The sequence below is a fragment of the Pleurodeles waltl genome, chromosome 6 (genome assembly GCF_031143425.1).
Source record: "Pleurodeles waltl isolate 20211129_DDA chromosome 6, aPleWal1.hap1.20221129, whole genome shotgun sequence".
Lineage (NCBI taxonomy): Eukaryota > Metazoa > Chordata > Amphibia > Caudata > Salamandridae > Pleurodeles > Pleurodeles waltl.
The window spans coordinates 1,402,747,472-1,402,770,088 of record NC_090445.1 but is presented as its reverse complement, the minus strand read 5'-3'; the positions used below and the strand labels follow the sequence as shown (position 1 = coordinate 1,402,770,088).

Here is a 22,617-nt window from a genome sequence, read left to right as displayed (position 1 = left end):
CTCGAAGACAACGCCATGCTGATCTCGTCCAAAGTGGCACTTGACGCCACTTATTCATCTTAATGAAGGCAATTTTTCTGACACAGGCACTGTTCCCCTACCTAAAGGCAAGGAGCAGTTTGTTGATGTCATATTTGGTAATGAAAGAATGGCATCTATGATGCAGGGATAGAATTACTCAGCCATACCAGAACGACAACTGATATGAAGAACTTCAAGAGGAGAGTGGCCTGGATGCTTCTCCATGCACTGTCTTCTTTTCCTCTCTAGGACTGCTACAGTACAGAGAGCATCATTCACCATGGTGGTGCTCAGAGCTGCGCAAAACCCTGACTTTCACCTCCCTACACAAGAATCCAAGATGAATATGCTGACTGAGGTCCTACAACTGGGCCAAACCTCTTCAGAACCTCTCCTCCTATTAAAGGCTTTGACTGATACTCTTTTGGGGACCTTTGCCAAGCCCTGCTTGAGGGCCATAATCAACCACCACATTGCCTGCCATCACCATTCTGCACCTTGTAGGAGGCTGGACTGGCTTGTAGTGAGTACCAAGGGGTACTTGCACCAGGCCCAGTTATCCCTTATTAGTGTATAGGGTGTCTAGCAGCTTAGGCTGATAGATAATGGTAGCTTAGCAGAGCAGCTTAGGCTGAACTAGGAGACGTGTGAAGCTACTACAGTACCACTTAGTGTCATATGCACAATATCATAAGAAAACACAATACACAGTTATACTAAAAATAAAGGTACTTTAGTTTTATGACAATATGCCAAAGTATCTTAGAGTGTACCCTCAGTGAGAGGATAGGAAATATACACAAGATATACATACACAATAGCAAAAATATGCAGTATAGTCTTAGAAAACAGTGCAAACAATGTATAGTTACAATAGGATGCAATGGGGAAACATAGGGATAGGGGCAACACAAACCATATACTCCAGAAGTGGAATGCGAACCACGAATGGACCCCAAACCTATGTGACCTTGTAGAGGGTCGCTGGGACTATTAGAAAATAGTGAGAGTTAGCAAAGTAACCCTCCCCAAGACCCTGAAAAGTGAGTGCAAAGTGCACTAAAGTTCCCCTAAGGACAAAAGAGTCGTGTTAGAGGAATAATGCAGGAAAGACACAAACCAGCAATGCAACAACTGTGGATTTCCAATCTAGGGTACCTGTGGAACAAGGGGACCAAGTCCAAAAGTCACAAGCAAGTCGGGGATGGGCAGATGCCCAGGAAATGCCAGCTGCGGGTGCAAAGAAGCTTCGACTGGACAGAAGAAGCCGAGGTTTCTGCAGGAACGAAAAGGGCTAGAGACTTCCCCTTTGGTGGACGGATCCCTCTCGCCTTGGAGAGTCGTGCAGAAGTGTTTTCCCGCCGAAAGGACGCCAACAAGCCTTGCTACACGCAAGTCGTGCGTTTGGCGTTTTTGGACGCTGCTGGGGCCCAGGAGGGACCAGGAGGTCGCAAATTGGACCTGCAGAGAGAGGGGACGTCGAGCAAGACAAAGAGCCCTCACTGAAGCAGGTAGCACCCGGAGAAGTGCCAGAAACAGGCACTACGAGGATACGTGAAACGGTGCTCGCCGAAGTTGCACAAAGGAGTCCCACGTCGCCGGAGACCAACTTAGAAAGTCGTGCAATGCAGGTTAGAGTGCCGTGGACCCAGGCTTGGCTGTGCACGAAGGATTTCCGCCGGAAGTGCACAGGGGCCGGAGTAGCTGCAAAGTCGCGGTTCCCAGCAATGCAGCCCAGCGAGGTGAGGCAAGGACTTACCTCCACCAAACTTGGGCTGAAGAGTCACTGGACTGTGGGGGTCACTTGGACAGCGTCGCTGGATTCGAGGGACCTCGCTCGTCGTGCTGAGAGGAGACCCAAGGGACCGGTAATGCAGCTTTTTGGTGCCTGCGGTTGCAGGGGGAAGATTCCGTCGACCCACGGGAGATTTCTCCGGAGCTTCTGGTGCAGAGAGGAGGCAGGCTACCCCCACAGCATGCACAAGCAGGAAAACAGTCGAGAAGGCGGCAGGATCAGCGTTACAGAGTTGCAGTAGTCGTCTTTGCTACTATGTTGCAGGTTTGCAGGCTTCCAGCGCGGTCAGCGGTCGATTCCTTATCAGAAGGTGAAGAGGGAGATGCAGAGGAACTCGGCTGAGCTCATGCATTCGTTATCTAAAGTTTCCCCAGAGACAGAGACCCTAAATAGCCAGAAAAGAGGGTTTGGCTACCTAGGAGAGAGGATAGGCTACTAACACCTGAAGTAGCCTATCAGCAGGAGTCTCTGACGTCACCTGGTGGCACTGGCCACTCAGAGCAGTCCAGTGTGCCAGCAGCACCTCTGTTTCCAAGATGGCAGAGGTCTGGAGCACACTGGAGGAGCTCTGGACACCTCCCAGGGGAGGTGCAGGTCAGGGGAGTGGTCACTCCCCTTTCCTTTGTCCAGTTTCGCGCCAGAGCAGGGGCTAAGGGGTCCCTGAACCGATGTAGACTGGCTTATGCAGAATTGGGCACATCTGTGCCCAACAAAGCATTTCCAGAGGCTGGGGGAGGCTACTCCTCCCCTGCCTTCACACCATTTTCCAAAGGGAGAGGGTGTCACACCCTCTCTCAGAGGAAGTCCTTTGTTCTGCCATCCTGGGCCAGGCCTGGCTGGACCCCAGGAGGGCAGCTGCCTGTCTGAGGGGTTGGCAGCAGCAGCAGCTGCAGTGAAACCCCAGGAAGGGCAGTCTGGCAGTACCAGGGTCTGTGCTACAGACCACTGGGATCATGGGATTGTACCAACAATGCCAGGATGGCATAGAGGGGGCAATTCCATGATCATAGACATGTTACATGGCCATATTCGGAGTTACCATGGTGAAGCTACATATAGGTAGTGACCTATATGTAGTGCACGCGTGTAATGGTGTCCCCGCACTCACAAAGTTCAGTGAATTGGCTCTGAACAATGTGGGGGCACCTTGGCTAGTGCCAGGGTGCCCTCACACTAAGTAACTTTGCACCTAACCTTTACCAGGTAAAGGTTAGACATATAGGTGACTTATAAGTTACTTAAGTGCAGTGTAAAATGGCTGTGAAATAACGTGGACGTTATTTCACTCAGGCTGCAGTGGCAGGCCTGTGTAAGAATTGTCAGAGCTCCCTATGGGTGGCAAAAGAAATGCTGCAGCCCATAGGGATCTCCTGGAACCCCAATACCCTGGGTACCTCAGTACCATATACTAGGGAATTATAAGGGTGTTCCAGTAAGCCAATGTAAATTGGTAAAATTGGTCACTAGCCTGTTAGTGACAATTTGAAAGTAATGAGAGAGCATAACCACTGAGGTTCTGGTTAGCAGAGCCTCAGTGAGACAGTTAGGCACCACACAGGGAACATATACATGCACACCTATGAGCACTGGGGCCCTGTGTGACAGGGTCCCAGTGACACATACATATAGGCCACAAACCTATGAGCACTGGGGTCCTGACCAGCAGGATCCCAGTGACACATAACAACCATACTGAAAATATAGTGTTTTCACTATGAGCACTGAGGCCTGGCTATCAGGATCCCAGTGAGACAGTGAAAACAGTGACAAACACCCTGACATACACTCACAAACAGGCCAAAAGTGGGGGTAACAAGGCTAGAAAGAGGCTACCTTCTCACACACCTGGAGACCGGACTTTGCCACTCATCTTCCCTTCCCCGAGAGTCTGGTGGTGAGGGCTTCAGCCAGTAAAGTCAACCCAATGCATTCACTTCCTCTCATTTGGATAAGGAATCAAAATGGATTGACACTTTTCAACATAGAGTTTTCTCGTCCTTCAGCTTTGCCCTACATTCTATGAATGCCACATGTCTCCTTGCCAGGCTGGAAACGGCAAACTAAGTCATCAGGAGCATGAATTCATCGGTTAGCCATTCCTGGCTGTGCCTTTGATGGATGTGCTGTTTGACGGAGAAAGTTTTTTGGCGAAAAGGCAAGCACACCGATGGAACTGATGAAAGAAGGAAGAGGGGCAATTAAGAACTCTGGGGCTTCAATCTACACCAAATTACTGCATAAGGTTTCAGTTCAGACAAAGTCAGTTTTCACTGGCCAGTCAATTGCAGTAGAATTCCCTTGTCCATCAATAGAGAGGGAGGGACAATGGACGCACCCATCACATCAAGCTTTCTTCTGCCTCTTCACCCTCCTCTTCCTCCTCTCCTGCACCGCTAGGGAAGCTGCAGTAGTTTCTCTGGAAATTAGCACATGATGTCAATGTGAGGACAAGTATCCTCTTTTCTATGAAGCCTGGCAGGCAATTATTGCAGACCAGTGAGTCCTGCAGATCATAGAAAATGGAAATACCCTACCTTTCTAGAGGCACCCCTAACATCGCTCCCTGACACTCGTTTACTTCAGGGGACCATCTACAGACCCTGCAGAAAGAGATTATAGTAATGCTCCAGAAGGCAGCAGTGGATTGGGTGACAAGGGAGGTAATGGGTCAGCGGTACTACTGTCCGGTTCCTGAACTTGTACCTGCGCAAGAAGGAGATCAGGATGGTGTTACTGACACAGGTTTTTGCTGGCACTGGATGCAGAATTCCTGATGGTGTTCCTCACCCAACAGTTTGCGTACTTTCATATGCTGATCCTGCAGTCACACAGGGACGACCAGCATTTTGTGGAGGTGTTTCCCATTTACAATTTGTAGGTGATGGTGGTAGTTGCAGCCCATTTCAAATGGTTAGGGATCGCGAGGGTTCCCATACCTAGACGGCTTGCTGCTCAACGTTGGTTTACCACAGATGGCCACACACCACCTACAGATGAAGTCCTTACTGCTGTTAGATTTGAAATTTGAACCAATATATCCAAATGTCACCTGGACCTCCTGGAGGTACTGAATACAACTTTGCTTTGAGCTTTCCTTCATCCATAGAGGATACGTGACAATCAGGATCAGATGCTCCAGTCTTGAGTGACAGCTGGGATTACAGTCCTGACAGTGTTACATCTGCTTAATTGGCTTCTTGCATCCTCCTGGTCACGCATGCACACTGGCACATGAGGTCCCTCCAGTGGGACCTCTGCAGGCACTGGCTCGAGCATCATAGAGTTCAATATCTCCAGGACTGCTGATGTGGACTTTAGATGGTGGAGAGTGGAGGAGAACCTGTCTCGAAGGGGAGATCCTTCTACCACTTCCTCCCATCTGCAGTGACCACATTGGTGACAGACATGCCTCTGCAGGAACTGGAGATCAGAAGCCTCTGACCACCATGAGAGCTAAGGTTACACATCTACCTGCTATACCTCAGCACAATCTGACTGGCCTTCTAGGCCTACCTCCCAACCCTTCATGGTTAGTCCATCCAGTTCTTGACAGACAACAAGACTACCATGTGGTACATCAAAAAGCAGGGAGGAGGGAGGCTTCACCTTTGTTGAGAAGCTCTGATGCTCTGGACTGGGGAGCACCAAAAGAGGCTGTGGCTGCTAGCCAGCCATCTAGTGGGTTCATTCAGTATCAGAGCAAAGAGCCTTGTTAAGATGTATCTTTCCGACCACAAGTGAGGCCTCCATCTGGATATGGTTCAGGACATGTTTGCCCTGTGGGGCATGTATCATGTGGACCTTTTTGCCACTCACAGCAATGCCTGTTGCCTTGCATTCTGTGACCTCCAGCCTCCATTGCAACAATCCTTGAGGGATACTTTGCAGTTGAAGTAGAGATTTCTACTTCACTATGTGATTCCTCCGACACTCTTAATTCCTTGGGTTCAGAGGGCAATTCATCAGGATCAGGCCTCCCAAGAATGTTGATGTACACAGCCCTTCTGTGTAGGAAAGTGCCCCTTTTGGCATAGGTACCTCCCCTTCCCTGATATTGATGATGACTTGACTGAGAGCGAGCTGGGATCTTGCTAACCAGGCCCCAGCACCAGTGTTCTTTCCCTAAACTGTATCATTGTTCCTACAATTGGCACATCCCTGGCACATAGCTAAGTCACTTGTAAAAGGCGCCAGTGGTACCAAGAGCCCTGTGATCAGGGAGGGTCCCTAAAGGTGGCAGCATGTAATGTGCCACTCTAAGGGACCCCCTCAGCAAGCACATGCACACTGCCATTGCAGACAGTGTGCTGGTGGGGAGAAAAAGCTAAAGTCGACATGCCATCTCTCTCAGGGTGCCATGTCCAGCAAATACTGCCTGTGGCACAGATAAGTCATCCCTCTAGCAGGCCTTCCAGCCCTAAGGCAGAGTGCACTATACCACAGGTGAGGGCACAGCTGCATGTGCAATATGCCCCTACAGTGTCTAAGTCCATTCTTAGACATTGTATGTGCAGTGTGGGCATATGAAGTACATGCGCTGAGGGTTTCTCATTATGAACTCCACAGCTCCATGATGGCTTCACTGAAGGCTGGGAAGTTTGGTATCAAACTTCTCAGCACAATATACCCACACTGATGCCAGTGTTGGATGTATTGTACAATGCACCCAAAGGGCATCTTAGAGATGCCACCTGTATTTTAACCAACCCTTTAGTGTAAGGCTGACCAGTCTGTACCAGCCTGCCACTAAAAGACAGGTTTCTGACCTCCTGGAGTGAGAGCCTTTGTGCTCTTTGAGGCCAAAATCGAAGCCAGATTGAGGCATGATAAAAGGGTGTAGAAGGAAACATATCTACAAGCCCTTTAAGGAAGTACAATAGGTGATTTGAAAAATGAAGGCTGATCAGACAGCCGGAGGAATGCTAATAAGGCAGAAATATAGCCTTTGACAGAGCCCAATCCAGATCCATGCTGGGCAAGAGACAAGATAAAGAGAAGAATAGAAGCAAGTGAAGCAGAAGCAGAAAGAGGATCAATAGATCTTTCTGTACAATAATGTTCCGCCTTGGTGGAGGGACGCCCGGCTGTCAGAATAACTTTACAGACTTCAGGAGGAAGGTCAATGGCTGTCAACTGTCGCCGCTCATTCTCCATGCATAAAGGCGCAGAGTTGACAGATCGGGAAGGAGCAGCCTGATTGGAGGATCAATGCTCATTTTCAGAAGCTCAGAATACCAGACTCTCTGTGCCCAGTCCGGAGCCACCAGGATTACTTGGGCATGGTCGTTCTTGATATTCTTGTGAACTCTGGGCAGAAGTGGTATGGGTGGAAAGGCGTACAGGAGGCCTGTGCTCCACTCCCAATGAAAAAGCATGCCTGAGCGAGTGCCGCCTTGGAAACTCCAACGTGCACTACTGCTGAAACTGCGCGTTCTCTTCAGAGGTGAACAGATGTAACCAAAGCTCTCTCCACATCCTCCCGATAGAGACACCACTTGTGATTTGCTAGGCATTAACAGCTGAGCTTGTCTGGCTGGCATTCAGAGAACCTGCCAGGTGTTGAACAAACATCATATGTCCTGCTGTTCCAGCCGTGTCCAGGGGCGCAAGGCCTCTTGACAAAGAGTCCACGACCTCACACTGCCCTAATTGTTGCATACCACATTGCGGTTGTGTTGTCCGTGAACACCTGCACTGCCTTCCCTTTAACAACAGGAAGAAATGCCTTCAATGCTAGATGGATCAGCCAGCGCTCCAGTAAGTTGATATGGAGTCCGGATTCTGCCAGAGACAAAAGGCCTCTGATCTCCACCTCTCTCAGATGGCCACCCCATCCCAGAAGTGACATATCTGTCACTAATGTAAAATCTGGCTGGGGAAGGAAGAGAAGTCTGCCTCTGACCCAGTAGCGGCTCATTAACCACCACTGCAGATCTTTTGCAGTTCCCTCCGAGATCTGAACCATGTCGGCGAGATTCCCCAGATGCTGTGCCCACTGGAACTTCAGGTCCCACTACAGAGCCTTCATGTACCATCTGGCATGTTTTACTAACAGGATGCAGGAAGCCATGTGGCCTAGAAGCCTCAGAGTCTGTCTCTTCACCGTAAGAAATAGAGCATGCCAGTGACTGGAAGGGTGTCCAATCCACTGACCTCTCCTAACTCCTCATACCAGTTCCACTGGCTCCAACTAACTCTCTATAGGGTCCTGAGACCTCTCCCATTCTTTACCAGTGCCTGGCTAATCATAAAAATCCTCAGGAAATGATCTGGCACCTGTTGGCGCCATCGGAGTTGTGCAACGCCGCTCCAGCTCCAGTCCATCAGTTATAAGAATGGGGCTCTCGCCACTTGCGGGCACTGGTACCACCAGAAGTTACGCCAGAGCCAACTGTGTGTACTCTGCATCACTCTGGATCCTATATCGGATCCAAGAGATCCCATTGGCACCGAAGCTGCTGGCGTGGAACACGACGGGCCTCTGCCAATCGCACGGGGCCAGAAAGTGCGCCGGCAGTGCTAGCCAGCTCAAATATAAAACACATAGCCTCATAAAACTCTTTGAGCTGAGCAGGGGTCGCTCCAACTCCCGGAAAGGTGGGGGGGGGGCTCAGAGACGGTCCTGGCAATGGTTCTGCGGAACCATGCTTGGAACGTCAATGGGCGAGATGAAGTCGAAGTCCACTTGAACTACTTCTTCTTTGCCTCTTCCCCGAGTGCCTGGGGACCTCGAGAGGGGCTCCTGGAGCGGTCCCACAACTTCTTCCTCGACCAGGACCTCCGGGGAGTCCTGCCAGCCAACGTCCACTGCCAGGCCGCCATTAACTTTAGGAACCGCTCCCTCAAAGCTTTCCGAGCCATGGCCCAGCTGTCAGAACACAACTTAGAGTTGTGGTCTCAGTCTAGGCACCAGATACATTCCTGATGGAGGTCAGTCACAGACATGGCGCATGGCAGGCACCGCACGGCTTGAACCCCGCCTTTCTAGATGTCATCCCTGCACACACAAAAAACATGTCGACAAAAGAGGGTAGCTCTATACCGGATCTGCTCTTTAACTGACGTGGAAGGAAAAGAACTGACATACGTGCGCCTGGTTGGTGCCTTTATAGGTGACTGTGACATCACATACGAAAAGGTGGTGCCACGCGGATCCCAAAGACGCCACCTGTCAGCGCGCGCGAAGGTATGCAAAAGTTAAGGATTCCAGGCTGACGGCAGGAAATTCTACAGTAGGAAATCTGCAGCTAGAAGTCTCTTTCAGATAATGTTATATTTATTGTAACACACACTCTATAACTAACTTTGGTATATCTCCTAACCAGAGTTATGGACAAAAACATACTTAGCAACAGGTAAGTAAAAGCATAAAATAACATGGGCACCTAAGGGTGGGCGGGGGACCATATACTAAAAAAAAGGAATGCGAAAATCACTCCCAACCCACACTACCACCCAAAGACCTTTAGGACTGGGGAAGTACTAAAACCCCAAAGTCGTTTGTGTGCAGAGTTGCAATCCCGGGTCAGTGTCCGAGGATAAAATGGGGAAGTTGCAGTTGGAGTTTTCACGTTTTAGGACCCTTCCCACAGGACACACGTTGGACAAGGGAGGTTGGATAGTGGCCCCTCTTATGGATACCCAGACCAGTGGAGTACCTACACCAGGGAGCCCAGGTGCATAGGGTTTAAGTTGTCGGAACATGTGACAGCTTGTGGATGACTCCTGGGATCTATCTGCATCACCTGGACACCGCAACTGCATCTCCATGACAACCGTCCAACAGGAAAGCATCTACAAGAATGGTGGCCATTGCCCTCCTGCACCCCCCTGGGTATCTCCGGGTGGGTCAGGACTCTGTCCGCCTCTTTCCACAGGTCCTCCTCATCTAGAATTCATGCCTGGGTTACCCCGACCTGGGCCACAGGTCACAACAGCAGCTGGGGTCCCCACTGACTTAAATGGGAGGTTCCGGCACAAATTCACCCCTATGCACCTGCGCTTCCTGGTGTAGGTACTCCACTTCTGTAGGTATCCACAGGTGGGTGCACTCTTGAACCTTCCCTGGCCCAGTGGGTTTCCTCAGGGTCCTCTGAGAAGGGTCCTGAAACATGAAAACTAACCGCGACTCCCCCATGTTATCCAATGGACACCTGACTCGGGGTAACATCTCTGCACATAGGCAATTGGGGAATCCTTGCTACTTAACCCTGGTGTTTTAGTACTTCCCCAGCCCCCAAGATCCTTGAGTGTCAGTCCTGGTTAGTTGCGACTTTTTCATCCCATTTTTTCAGTATATGGTTTGGCCCCACTCATAGGGGCCCATGGTATTTTATGCTTTTACTACCCGTTTTGTATATTTTTGTGTGTTCATACCGCCGGTCAGGAAATATACCAAAGTTAGTTTAGTGCCTGTGTATTAATTTGGGATATATTATTTTTATAACACCTGTGTGGTTCCTTCTTGTGTGTAAATCACTGACTCACTTTGTAGTTAGTGCAATTGCTTTACACCCTCCCCAATACACATTAGCTGCTCTCCACAGCTACCTTTTGAGAACTTCGGTTATTAGGAACCACTTACACTAACACTAAGGGTTGCCTGGACTCAGTACAGGGTGCATCACCTATAGCTATACGTAATATACGGAGCCGGCCTCCTACTCTGGGCATCTTATTGAGGATGGATTGGCTAGCGCCATGAGGCACCTCTGCCAAAGGTCTCAAAAAGAGCAACAGGGATGATGCTTTTGGCAAGATGGTGCAGATAAGCCCAGGGAGGCATGCTGTAGCCCTGCTCTCCATGAACCGCTCGAGATCACTATGTGCCTTGTCCCCAAACAGGCAAATCCTGTCACAAGGAATGTCCATGAGGGACAATAGGACATTGCCAGAAAACCTGTCTCACTGCAACCAGGTGCAGCAGCAAACTGCGCCAATGGACCACCCAATGGAGTCGGTGGTGTACAAGCCACAACAAATTGTAAACTTGGCTGCGTCAAAGCCATCTTCTATACCCTGGGCAAGGACAGGTCGCAGATCTTCAGGTACCCCTTGGAGGACTTATGTCACGGAATCCCAAAGGGTGTGGGAATATCACCCCAGGAGGCAGTAGGCATTTACAGATTTAAGCACCAAGCTGGTAGACAAGAAGACTCTCTTTTCAATTGTTGCCACCTGTTTTGACACCCTATTGAGTTGAGTAGTGGGGATGTGTTTGGGTTAGTCCTGCAGGTAGATGCTTGTACCACCAAACTTTCTGGGGAAGGGTGCTGAGATAAAAACACAGGGGCACCAAGGGCAGTGACGTTGTGCAATCTAGCAGTGGACCTGGGGTTATGGGGGAGGGGCCGAGAGCAAGGTTTGGCCCATGCACCCAACAAGGTATCCGTAAGTGCCTCATTAAAAGGCAATAGAGGCTTAATGGATGTTTGCCCCAGCTGGAGGACTTTTATCAGGACACTGGTACAGACCTCCAAGGAGGGGAGATGGAGGACAAGGAGTTCAACTGCCCTAAGCATTATCAAAGCATAGGAAGCACACTCCTCAGTGGCAGGAACAGGGGCTGAGGGGAGTCCCAACTCAGGGGAGGTATCAAGGTCACTAGCTTCATACAGGTCAGCATACCAATTCTCCTCACAGTATGGCTGGCCAATCTCATCACCTGAATCCTAAACATTGAATCCGTCAAAACAGGAAATGCAGGGTGTGCATTCTTGTTTATGAAGCCGGCAGATCTTGTGGAGAGAGTGGGGCATGTACAGTGGCCGAGTACAGCCTTACTCAAGGTCGTACTGACAATGACTCAGCGTCAGAGAGAACCGGCAACTGGCATGGACCATGGCACCATAGGTGGAACTGGAGCAATCCCATTGATGGTGTTGGAGTGTCCAATAGGCGCTAAGGACAAACGCTGGTGGTATTCTAGCTGGAGAACCTCTGGGCTTTGTGGGGCCTGGAAGCCTGCCAGAGGAAGTCAGCAAGGATCTAAATAGTCAGAGCATGGGCTCACAGAACTGTTTCGGAGTGGCGAAGAGACCCACAAACTTGGCTTGTGCAAGGACAAGTTGTGGGATAGGCTTCAACGTTGAGCAACTTGGGAGCGAGACCGAGATGTATGGTGCTGTCCCTGAACCTTCTCAGGACAGTGTGAGTGGCGGGATGGGTCGGGTCCCGCCTAGATTTCTTGTGCTTTTTCTTCAACTTACATAACAACTTTGAGCGAGACGAAAACTGTCTTCTGGAATGACTCCAACAACTTCTAGATCTTGAATAGGACCGGGATAGAACTTTCAACTTGGACCAATCTTGTTGCAGAGTCTTTCTGTGCTTGTGGATGTAGAGATTTGACTTGTATGGCCTTCAGGTTCATCGATGTGGAGTCACTGCAGGCCATAAAGCTGTGATGACCCCAGCCACCACAGGTAAATCTAATGAAGATTTATCACACACATTTGTTTCTGACACTCCTTACAGGGCTTAAAAACTGTTGTTTTTGGGAGGTGACATTTGTCTTGCACATTGAAAATCAAAATTGTATTAAAGTAAGGGTCTCAAAGTGGTGAGAGGTAACTCTGCATCTGCGCTGTATGACAGAAAGAAAGGAACTGACAGAGTGAGGGAGTAGCTCCTAATTAGGCTCCGCACACCATTTCTACAATGGTGTCAGTGAATAGCAGAACGGCTTCAGTGTGCAGCAGATTGGTGCCACCTCCCAGCAAGCAGAGGTACTGCTGAAAAGTTTCTGAATCCAATCTGACACCTGGGAAATATTCAAAAGGTGATCAATCTCCTGCTATAAGTCTCTATCAGAAATATTTTTATACAGATGTAAGGAAAATGTCACTTACCCAGTGTACATCTGTTCGTGGCATTAGTCGCTGCAGATTCACATGCTGTGCACAGTCCGCCATCTGGTGTTGGGCTCGGAGTGTTACAAGTTGTTTTTCTTCGAAGAAGTCTTTTCGAGTCACGAGACCGAGGGACTCCTCCCATTTCGAGTCCATTGCGCATGGGCGTCGACTCCATCTTAGATTGTTTTGCCCGCAGAGGGTGAGGTAGGAGTTGTGTATGCTAGTAATAGTGCCCATGCAATGGAGTGAATGTGTATGTACATAATAAAGTTTTAAGTAATATATTTACAAATGTACAAATGTTTAAGATCTACTTCTAAACGGCTACAGGCTCCCGGGGAGGCGGGTGGGCGCATGTGAATCTGCAGCGACTAATGCCACAAACAGATGTACACTGGGTAAGTGACATTTTCCGTTCGATGGCATGTGTAGCTGCAGATACACATGCTGTGCATAGACTAGTAAGCAGTTATCTCCCCAAAAGCGGTGGTTCAGCCTGTAGGAGTTGAAGTAGTTTGAAATAATGTTCTTAATACAGCTTGACCTACTGTTGCTTGTTGTGCAGTTAGCACATCTACACAGTAGTGCTTGGTAAATGTATGAGGCGTAGACCATGTTGCTGCCTTACATATTTCGTTCATTGGAATATTTCCTAGAAAGGCCATGGTAGCACCTTTCTTTCTGGTTGAGTGTGCCTTTGGTGTAATAGGCAGTTCTCTTTTAGCTTTAAGATAGCAGGTTTGAATGCACCTAACTATCCATCTAGCAATGCCTTGTTTTGAAATTGGATTTCCTGTATGAGGTTTTTGAAAGGCGACAAATAATTGTTTTGTCTTTCAAATTAGTTTTGTTCTGTCAATGTAGTACATTAGTGCTCTTTTGATGTCTAATGTATGTAGTGCTCTTTCGGCTACAGAATCTGGCTGTGGAAAGAACACTGGTAATTCTACCGTTTGATTTAGGTGGAACGGTGAAATTACTTTTGGTAAAAATTTAGGATTGGTCCGTAGAACAACTCTATTTTTGTGTATTTGAATAAATGGTTCTTGAATGGTAAATGCTTGAATCTCACTCACTCTTCTTAGAGATGTGATGGCAATTAAAAATGCAACTTTCCACGTTAAGTATTGCATTTCACAAGAGTGCATGGGCTCAAAAGGTGGACCCATGAGTCGTGTTAGGACAATGTTGAGGTTCCATGAAGGAACTGGTGGTGTTCTTGGTGGTATAATTCTCTTTAGGCCTTCCATAAACGCCTTTATGACTGGTATCCTAAACAATGAAATTGAGTGCGTAATTTGTAGGTAAGCAGAAATTGCCGCAAGATGTATTTTAATGGAAGAGAAAGCTAGGTTAGATTTTTGCAAATGTAGTAAGTATCCTACTATTTCTTTTGCAGATGCGTGTAAAGGTTGAATTTAATTATTATGGCAGTAATAAACAAATCTTTTCCACTTATTTGCATAGCAGTGTCTAGTGGTAGGTTTTCTAGCTTGTTTTATGACCTCCATACATTCCTGTGTGAGGTCTAAGTGCCCGAATTCTAGGATTTCAGGAGCCAAATTGCTAGATTCAACGATGCTGGATTTGGATGTCGGATCTGTTGTTTGTGTTGTGTTAACAGATCTGGTCTGTTGGGTAGTTTGACATGAGGTACTACTGAAAGGTCTAGTAGTGTTGTGTACCAAGGTTGCCTTGCCCATGTTGGTGCTATTAGTATGAGTTTGAGTTTGTTTTGATTCAACCTGTTTACTAGATATGGAAGGAGAGGGAGAGGGGGAAAAGCGTACGCAAATATCCCTGACCAGTTCATCCATAGAGCATTGCCTTGGGATTGATCTTGTGGTTACCTGGATGCGAAGTTTTGGCATTTTGAGTTTTCTTTTGTTGCAAATAGATCTATTTGGTGTTCTCCAAATTTGAAAGTAATTGTTTAGTATTTGGGGGTGAATTTCCCATTCGTGGGTTTGTTGGTGATCTCGAGAGAGATTGTCTGCCAACTGGTTCTGAATCCCTGGAATAAATTGTGCTATTAGGCGAATGTGGTTGTGAATCGCCCAATGCCATATTTTTTGTGTTAGGGAGGCACAACTGTGTCGAGTGTGTCCCTCCTTGTTTGTTTAGATAATACATTGTTGTCATGTTGTCTGTTTTGACAAGAATGTATTTTTGGGTTATTATGTGTTGAAATGCTTTCAGCGCTAGAAATACTGCTAACAGTTCCAAGTGATTTATGTGAAACTGCCTCTGATGTATGTCCCATTGTCCTTGGATGCTGTGTTGATTGAGGTGTGCTCCCCACCCTGTCATGGAAGCATCTGTCGTTATGACGTATTGTGGCACTGGGTCTTGGAAAGGCCGCCCTCGGTTAAAATTTGTACTGTTCCACCATAGAAGCGAGATGTATGTTTGGCGGTCTATCAACACCAGATCTAGAAGTTGACCCTGTGCTTGTGACCATTGTGATGCTAGGCACTGTTGTAAGGGCCGCATGTGCAATCTTGCGTTTGGGACAATGGCTATGCATGAAGACATCATGCCTAGGAGTTTCATTACCATTTTGACTTGTATCTTTTGTGTTGGATACATGGCCTGTATTACCTTGCGAAATGTTTGAACCCTTTGTGGACTTGGAGTGGCAATCCCTTTTACTGTGTTGATTGTTGCTCCTAAGTATTGCTGTGTTTGACACGGCAAAAGGTGTGACTTCTCGTAGTTGATCGAGAAACCTAGCCTGTGAAGGGTCTGTATGACGTAGTTTGTGTGCTGTGAACATTGTCTTAGCGTGTTGGTTTTGATTAACCAGTCGTGTAAGTACGGGAACACATGTATTTGCTGCCTTCTGATATGTGCAGCTACTACTGCCAGGTATTTTGTAAAAACTCTTGGCGCAGTTGTTATTCCGAATGGCAACACTTTGAATTGGTAATGTATTCCTTGGAATACGAACCTTAGGTATTTCCTGTGTGAAGGATGTATTGGTATATGGAAATACGCATCTTTTAGATCTAATGTTGTCATGTAGTCTTGCTGTTTGAGCAGTGGAATTATGTCTTGTAGCGTGACCATGTGAAAGTGGTCTGATTTGATGTAGGTATTTAGTGTTCTGAGATCTAGTATTGGTCTCAGAGTTTTGTCCTTTTTGGGTATTAGAAAGTACAGTGAGTAAACTCCTGTGTTTTTCTGTTGAATTGGAACTAATTCTATTGCGTCCTTTTGTAGCAATGCTTGAACTTCTAGTCCTAGAAGATCTATATGTTGTTTTGACATATTGTGTGTTTTCGGTGGGACGTTTGGAGGGAATTGGCGAAATTCTATGCAATAACCATGCTGGATAATTGCTAAGACCCAAGTGTCTGTTGTTATTTCCTCCCAAAGTTTGTAAAATTGGCTTAGTCTTCCCCCCACAGGTGTTATGTGATGGGGGTGTGTGACTTGTGAGTCACTGCTTATTTTGAGGGGTTTTGGGGCCTTGGAATTTTCCTCAATTTTTTGGGAATTGGCCCCCTCTAAATTGCCCCCGAAAACCTCCCCTCTGATATTGACCCTGGTAGGTAGGCCTTGTTTGTGAGGTTGTGGTTTCTGTGGGTTGACCTCGAAACCCTCCCCTAAAAGGTGTTTTCCGAAATGTGCCTCTGCTCTGCGGGGAGTAGAGTGCGCCCATGGCTTTGGCTGTATCGGTGTCCTTTTTGAGTTTTTCGATGGCAGTGTCTACCTCCGGCCCAAACAATTGCTGTTCATTAAACGGCATATTGAGCACAGCCTGCTGGATTTCCGGTTTGAACCCAGAAGTGCGCAGCCATGCGTGCCTTCGTATTGTGACTGCAGTCTTTATTGTCCTTGCAGCTGTATCTGCTGCATCCATGGAAGACCGTATCTGATTATTTGAGATACTTTGTCCCTCTTCCACCACTTGTTGCGCTCTTTTTTGGAACTCCTTGGGTAAGTGTTCGATGAAATGTTGCATTTCATCCCAGTGAGCCCTGTCGTATCTTGCCAAAAGTGCTTGTGAATTGGCAATACCCCACTGATTTGCTGCATGTGCTGCAACCCTTTTTCCCGCAGCATCAAGTTTGCGGCTCTTCTTGTCTGGAGGTGGTGCGTCGCCTGAGGTATGAGAGTTGTCTCTCTTACGAGCTGCCCCCACAACTACTGAGTCTGGTGATAGTTGTGTTGTAATATATATTGGATCTGTGGGCGGTGGCTTATATTTTTTCTCCACCCTTGGAGTTATGGCTCTGCCTTTAACTGGATCCTGAAAAATTTGTTTTGAATGTCTTAGCATTCCTGGGAGCATGGGAAGGCATTGATACTGGCTATGGGTGGAGGATAGGGTGTTAAAGAGAAAGTCATCCTCAATTGGTTCCGAATGTAAGGAGACATTGTGAAACTCGGCTGCCCTTGCGACCACCTGTGTATAGGATGTACTGTCCTCAGGTGGTGACGGTTTTGTAGGATAAGAGTCTGGGCTATTGTCAGACACTGGAGCGTCGTAGAGGTCCCATGCATCGGGATCATCCTGACTCATTGTGGTATGAGCTCGTGAGTGCATCAGTGGTGGAGTTGTTGCTGGTGATGCATGTATTGATGGTGGTGGAGACGGTGGTGGGGTTGTTTTCCTTGCCACCTTTGCTTGTGGTTGCTTGTCCTTTTGTTGAAAGGCAAGTTTCCTTTTTACTTTGATTGGGGGAAGAGTGGTTATCTTCCCTGTTTCCTCATGAATATGAAGCCTTCTTTGTGTGTAGTCAGGCTCTACAGCTTGAAGCTCCTCTCCAAATCTGTGTAATTGGGAGGTTAATCCTTGTTCCTCTGTATAGGAACTAGTTTTCGGCTCCGAGGCTGGCTGTTTCGGAACCGAAACCTTTTCGGAAGTCTTTTTAGGCTCCGAAGAAACCTTCTTTGTTTTCGGCGTGGTGTCTCGGTGCCGAAATTCTTCGGTGCCGCTGTCTCTGTGCCGAAGTTTCTCGGAGCCGCTGTCTCAGCTCCGAGGTTGCTGTGTGGCGGTATCTCGACCGGAGTCGGATGACTTCGACACTAGCATGCCCTTTTTCGGTGCCTTGGATGGGTCACCTAGTTTTCGGGTTAAGCCATGGCCTGTTGGCGGTGGCGTCCCCTGGGCTTTTGTAGACTTCTTGTGAGTCTTGATTTTCGACGTCTTACTCACGGTTTGGTGTGTTTCTTCGGCGTCGAGTTCCTCAGAATCCGACTCGCGGATGGAGAAAGCTTCTTCTTCCTCCTCGAAGCGTTCTTGACCTGTCGGCGTGGACGCCATTTGCAGTCTCCTGGCTCTTTGGTCTCTCAGCGTCTTCCTCGACCGAAACGCTCGACAGGCTTCACAAGTATCCTCCTTGTGCTCGGGGGACAAGCACAAGTTACAGACCAGATGGTGATCCGTATACGGATACTTGTGATGGCATTTTGGGCAGAAGCGGAATGGGGTCCGTTCCATGAGCCTTGAAGTCGCACGTGGCCGGGCAGACCAGCCCCCGACGGGGGATCGAAAAAACCCCGAAGGGCCACCGGAGCTCTTCAGAATTAAGTGTCGATTTGTTCTAACTAACCCGATACCGAACGCAAACAATACCGACGTTTTTTTCCGAGATTCTAACTAACTTTCCGAACCGAAACACGGAGCGAAAAGGAACACGTCCGAACCCGATGGCGGAAAAAAACCAATCTAAGATGGAGTCGACGCCCATGCGCAATGGACTCGAAATGGGAGGAGTCCCTCGGTCTCGTGACTCGAAAAGACTTCTTCGAAGAAAAACAACTTGTAACACTCCGAGCCCAACACCAGATGGCGGACTGTGCACAGCATGTGTATCTGCAGCTACACATGCCATCGAACATGTGGCTTATATGTGTCTTTATTCCTTTATGATAATTTGATGTCATTACTGTTGCTAATAATTTACTAAGAACGAAAAAGCAAACAAGACTTCTGATAGGCCACTGCAAGAATCTGTTGCATCACAGACCGAGGCACCTGCAGATATTTTCAGTTACGATGGCAAAGGATTGCTCCATTCTAGAATAATTGTTAGCCGGCATCTGAAGCTGTACTTTCAAAAGGTATGCACTTTTTCTACAATTTAATTGTTAGCTCAAAATTTCTTAGACTGTCAACCCCAAAATAATGCTTTTAAGATTCTTGGGATCTGACCTAATAGCTTCTAAGCTAAAGATGAGGCCAACCCCTTCTTTCGATCAGGACATTTTTCAATCTTCCACTACCTGTGCCCTCTATCGCTAGGGGTACCGCATAGATTGGTCAACCTCTCTCTGCCACAAAAAGAGCCATGGCTCTGTATAGCCGACCACCTGGGGAGGGATCTTAAAACTCTTTACTTCTGCTAACTGCGTCAAAGTCACAGTATGTATGGTCTGCTGCCTCTGTGGAAAGTCAGTAACTTTGACAAAATGCCTTATGCAGTATGGCCTGCTTAGAACTGAGACCCCAAGTGCACTTATTTTGATGGTGATTTGACAACACCTTTTGCCCATAACTATTCACAATAGGAAGTCTCCTGAAATGACAACCTTTCAAGAAACAATCAGCATTCTGGAGCTCAAAATGTTCTAAGGAAAAAGGTAGGGGCTCTGTGAATGCAACCATTTGTTCCAATGGAGACGCACATCCGGTGTACCTATTGCACTGGTGTAGGAAAGTGCCACTGTTGGCATCATTACTGCCCCCCACGCACTGTTTGCCTGATGTTGATGCCAACTCTGATTGAAAGTGTGCTGGGGTCCTGCTAACCAGGCACCAGTTTTCTTTCCCAAAATCTATACCTTTGTTTCTACAATTGACACGCCCATGGCACACAGTTAAGTCCATTGTAAAAGGTATCCATGGTACCAAGGGCCCTGTGGCCAGGGAAGGTCCCCAAGGGTTGCAGCATGTATTACGCCACTTTGGGGGGGCCCTCACCAAGCACATACACACTGCCTTTGCAATTTGTGTGTGCTGGTGGAGAGAAAAAAGATAAAGTCGACATGGCTCCCCTCTCAGGTTGCCATGCCCACAAGCCACTGCCTGTGGCATAGGTAAGACACCCACCTAGCAGGCCTTAACCACCCTAAGGCAGGGTGCACTATACCATAGGTGAGGGCATAGCTGCATGAGCAATATGCCCCTACAGTGTCTAAGTCCATTCTTAGACATTGTAAGTGCAGGGTAGCCATAAAGAGTATATGGTCTGGGGGTCAGTCATTATGAACTCTACAGCTCCATAATGGCTTCACTGAATACTGGGAAGTTTGGTATCAAACCTCTCAGCACAATAAACCCACACTGATGCCATTGTGGGATTTATTTAGAAGTGCACCCAAAGGGCTTCCTAAAGTTGCCCCCTGTGTATGTTAGCCAAACTGCTAGTGCAGGACTGACCAGTCTTTGCCAGCCTGCCACTTTCAGACAAGTTTCTGACCACATGGGGTGAGAGCCTTTGTGCTCTTTGAGGACAGAAACTAAGCCTGCTCTGGGTGGAGGTGCTTCACACCTCCCCCCCTGCAGGAACTGTAACATCTGGCGACGAGCCTCAAAGGCTCAGGCCTCATATTACAGTGCCCCAGGCACCCCAGCTAGCGGGGATGCCCCCCCCCCCCCCAAGAAAAAGCTCCACCTATCCATGAGGATGCTTGCAGAGGGAATCCCTAGGAACTCGCTGACCCCGAAAGCTCCGAATAAAGATATCAGACGCCTAAACGACCACTGCACCTGCAGTCCCCAGGCCTTGGAGAACCCGACCTCAGGTGCAGCTACATTTAGCAGACGGCCCTCCACCCTGTCCAGCCTGTGGTTTGCCCAAGTCGACCCCCTGGACCTTGCCTCCAGCATCTGAGTGACCCCCAGGGTCCCCTCATAGAGAAGCATTGGAAACCCAACGCCTTGTTTACACCTGCACCCGGCCCCCCCTCTGCCACTGAGGGTGTATGTTTTGTGCCTAGGTGTGGCCCTCCCAGTGCTCCTCTAAACCCCCCCAGTCTGCCTTCTGAAGTCATGGGTACTTACGGTACCCTGCAGGCAGGCCTGATTCTGAGTACCCCCCGTCTCCATAGGACCCATGTAAATGTTGCCACAAATTTGAACTTGTGTCGCTGGTGGTGGGTGTTTGGGGTTAACGTGAACCCTAACCTGTGGATTCCTAACCCCCAGAGACTGGAACTGTAAGTCAAGTACTTACCTGTAAATCGTACTAACATTTCTTCCCCCAGGAACTGTTTCCGAAAATTGACTTTCAACTGTTATAACAGATAATTGCCAATTTTTCAAAAACTGTATAACTTATCGATTTAAAAAAAAGTACTGTTGATATATGTGTGAAATAAGAATCTATTGAAGTACTTACCTGCAAGTTGAATCTTGTGGTTCTTGAAATAAATTAAGAAAATATATTTTTGCATTATAAAAACCATTGGTCTGGAGTTAAGTCATTGAATGTGTGCTTCTTCTATTGTCCGTGTGTGTACAACATATGCTTTGCACTATCCTATGATAAGCCTAACTGCTTGACCACACTACCACAAAAAAGAACATTAGTATTATCTACTTTAGCCTCTGTTAAGCCTCTGGGGAACCCCTGGACTTTATGCAAACTATATCACATTGTGATATAGTATATAGGGAGCCAGCTTCCTACAACCGCCTTGTGGCCAGTATTAGTTCTAAGGAATCAAGACTGATGACTCAGGAAAAATACATGTTAAACATTCTTTTATCTTGCATTATTGTCTACATTTTCTAGAAAAAAACGGATTACATTACCTTATATAAATCCGTAAGTGCATTCTTACTGGGAAATTTCACTGTGTTTATCTGAAGAGCAGGCCCAGCCTCCGCTGGCTCATCTTCGGTGCTCCTTGGACTGACATACAGTAGGACTGACTGAGTGGAGCCAAGAAGTTGATTATCCACCTAAATAGCCATGAGAATCAAAATACAATGAATAAACATTTTCATATAAATAATATATTTCAAAATTATAAATACCAATTACATGGTAGTACTAACTACTGTTCAATTTACTACAGTAGGCACTAGTGGAAAAGTAATATAAAAATACATAAAATGTTAATTTCTGACTGCAGCATCTGTATATAGCCAATATCATTCCATTACTCCTAGTCTGCTGAATCTATCTCATTATCAGCTAAGTGGGTGTCCATGCACCCAATGCAGGGATTGGAAACTGCTTAAAAACTTCATTCAGAACTCAGTAGGTACCAATTGCACAATGCATCTCAACTGCCTATCTCAGGGATATAGCAATCATCAGTAAAGAGGTGCAGGGCAACTGGGACGCATGGGAGTGTAGGCCCAGGCACTCTAGTTATTTTTGTTTTCACTACATAACTCAGAGGCATAGTGATCCATATATCCTACTTGTATTTAGAGCCTTGAAACTCTAGCTAGCCTGCTGACCTAAATGGTCTTGACTTGGATTCATACACAGAAGAACAAATTACTTAACTTCGGTAGTGCGCTGTCTGGTGGATACTGTATGTAACTTCAGATTTCACACCTTTAGAATATTCCCCAGCTTCCAGACTAGATAAGGACATACATTTTCACAGTCGCGTTCCAATGCACCGGTAGGTCGTGTGACTCCATGTAGGCCCCAGAAATTACAGAACAGAGCAGCAGGTAAGCACCACTCCAGCCTGCCCATGTCAGTTTCTTGACAGTTATCCTGAGAAGCAGCCACAGAACACAAAACAACTGTCAGTACCAACATACAGATATCTAATTTTGGACCGTTTTAGATGGTAAAAAGAGGTCACTCCACAGACGAGGGCAGGTATCTGAGATTAGAAAGACAACCCACCAGAAAGAGGGTTTCCGAAGGTAAGTAATTTATTGTGCTCATGCATACTTCTAACTGTAGATACCTCACCTGTAGAAATGGTCCACAGTACCTCCCAAATGTGAAGGATCTGTGAAGTGGA

At 47.5% G+C, this 22,617-nt stretch overlaps 1 protein-coding gene across 2 annotated transcripts in view; it reads right to left on the bottom strand.

The window, feature by feature from the left end:
- Positions 1 to 22,617, bottom strand: part of VPS13D (vacuolar protein sorting 13 homolog D) — a 2,230,750-nt gene that overhangs the window by 430,618 nt on the left and 1,777,515 nt on the right. For both annotated transcript variants that reach the window (XM_069240741.1, XM_069240742.1), the window contains one exon: positions 21,437 to 21,586. In XM_069240741.1, the coding sequence (XP_069096842.1) occupies positions 21,437 to 21,586 (150 nt within the window). The remainder of the gene's footprint in view (positions 1 to 21,436; positions 21,587 to 22,617) is intronic.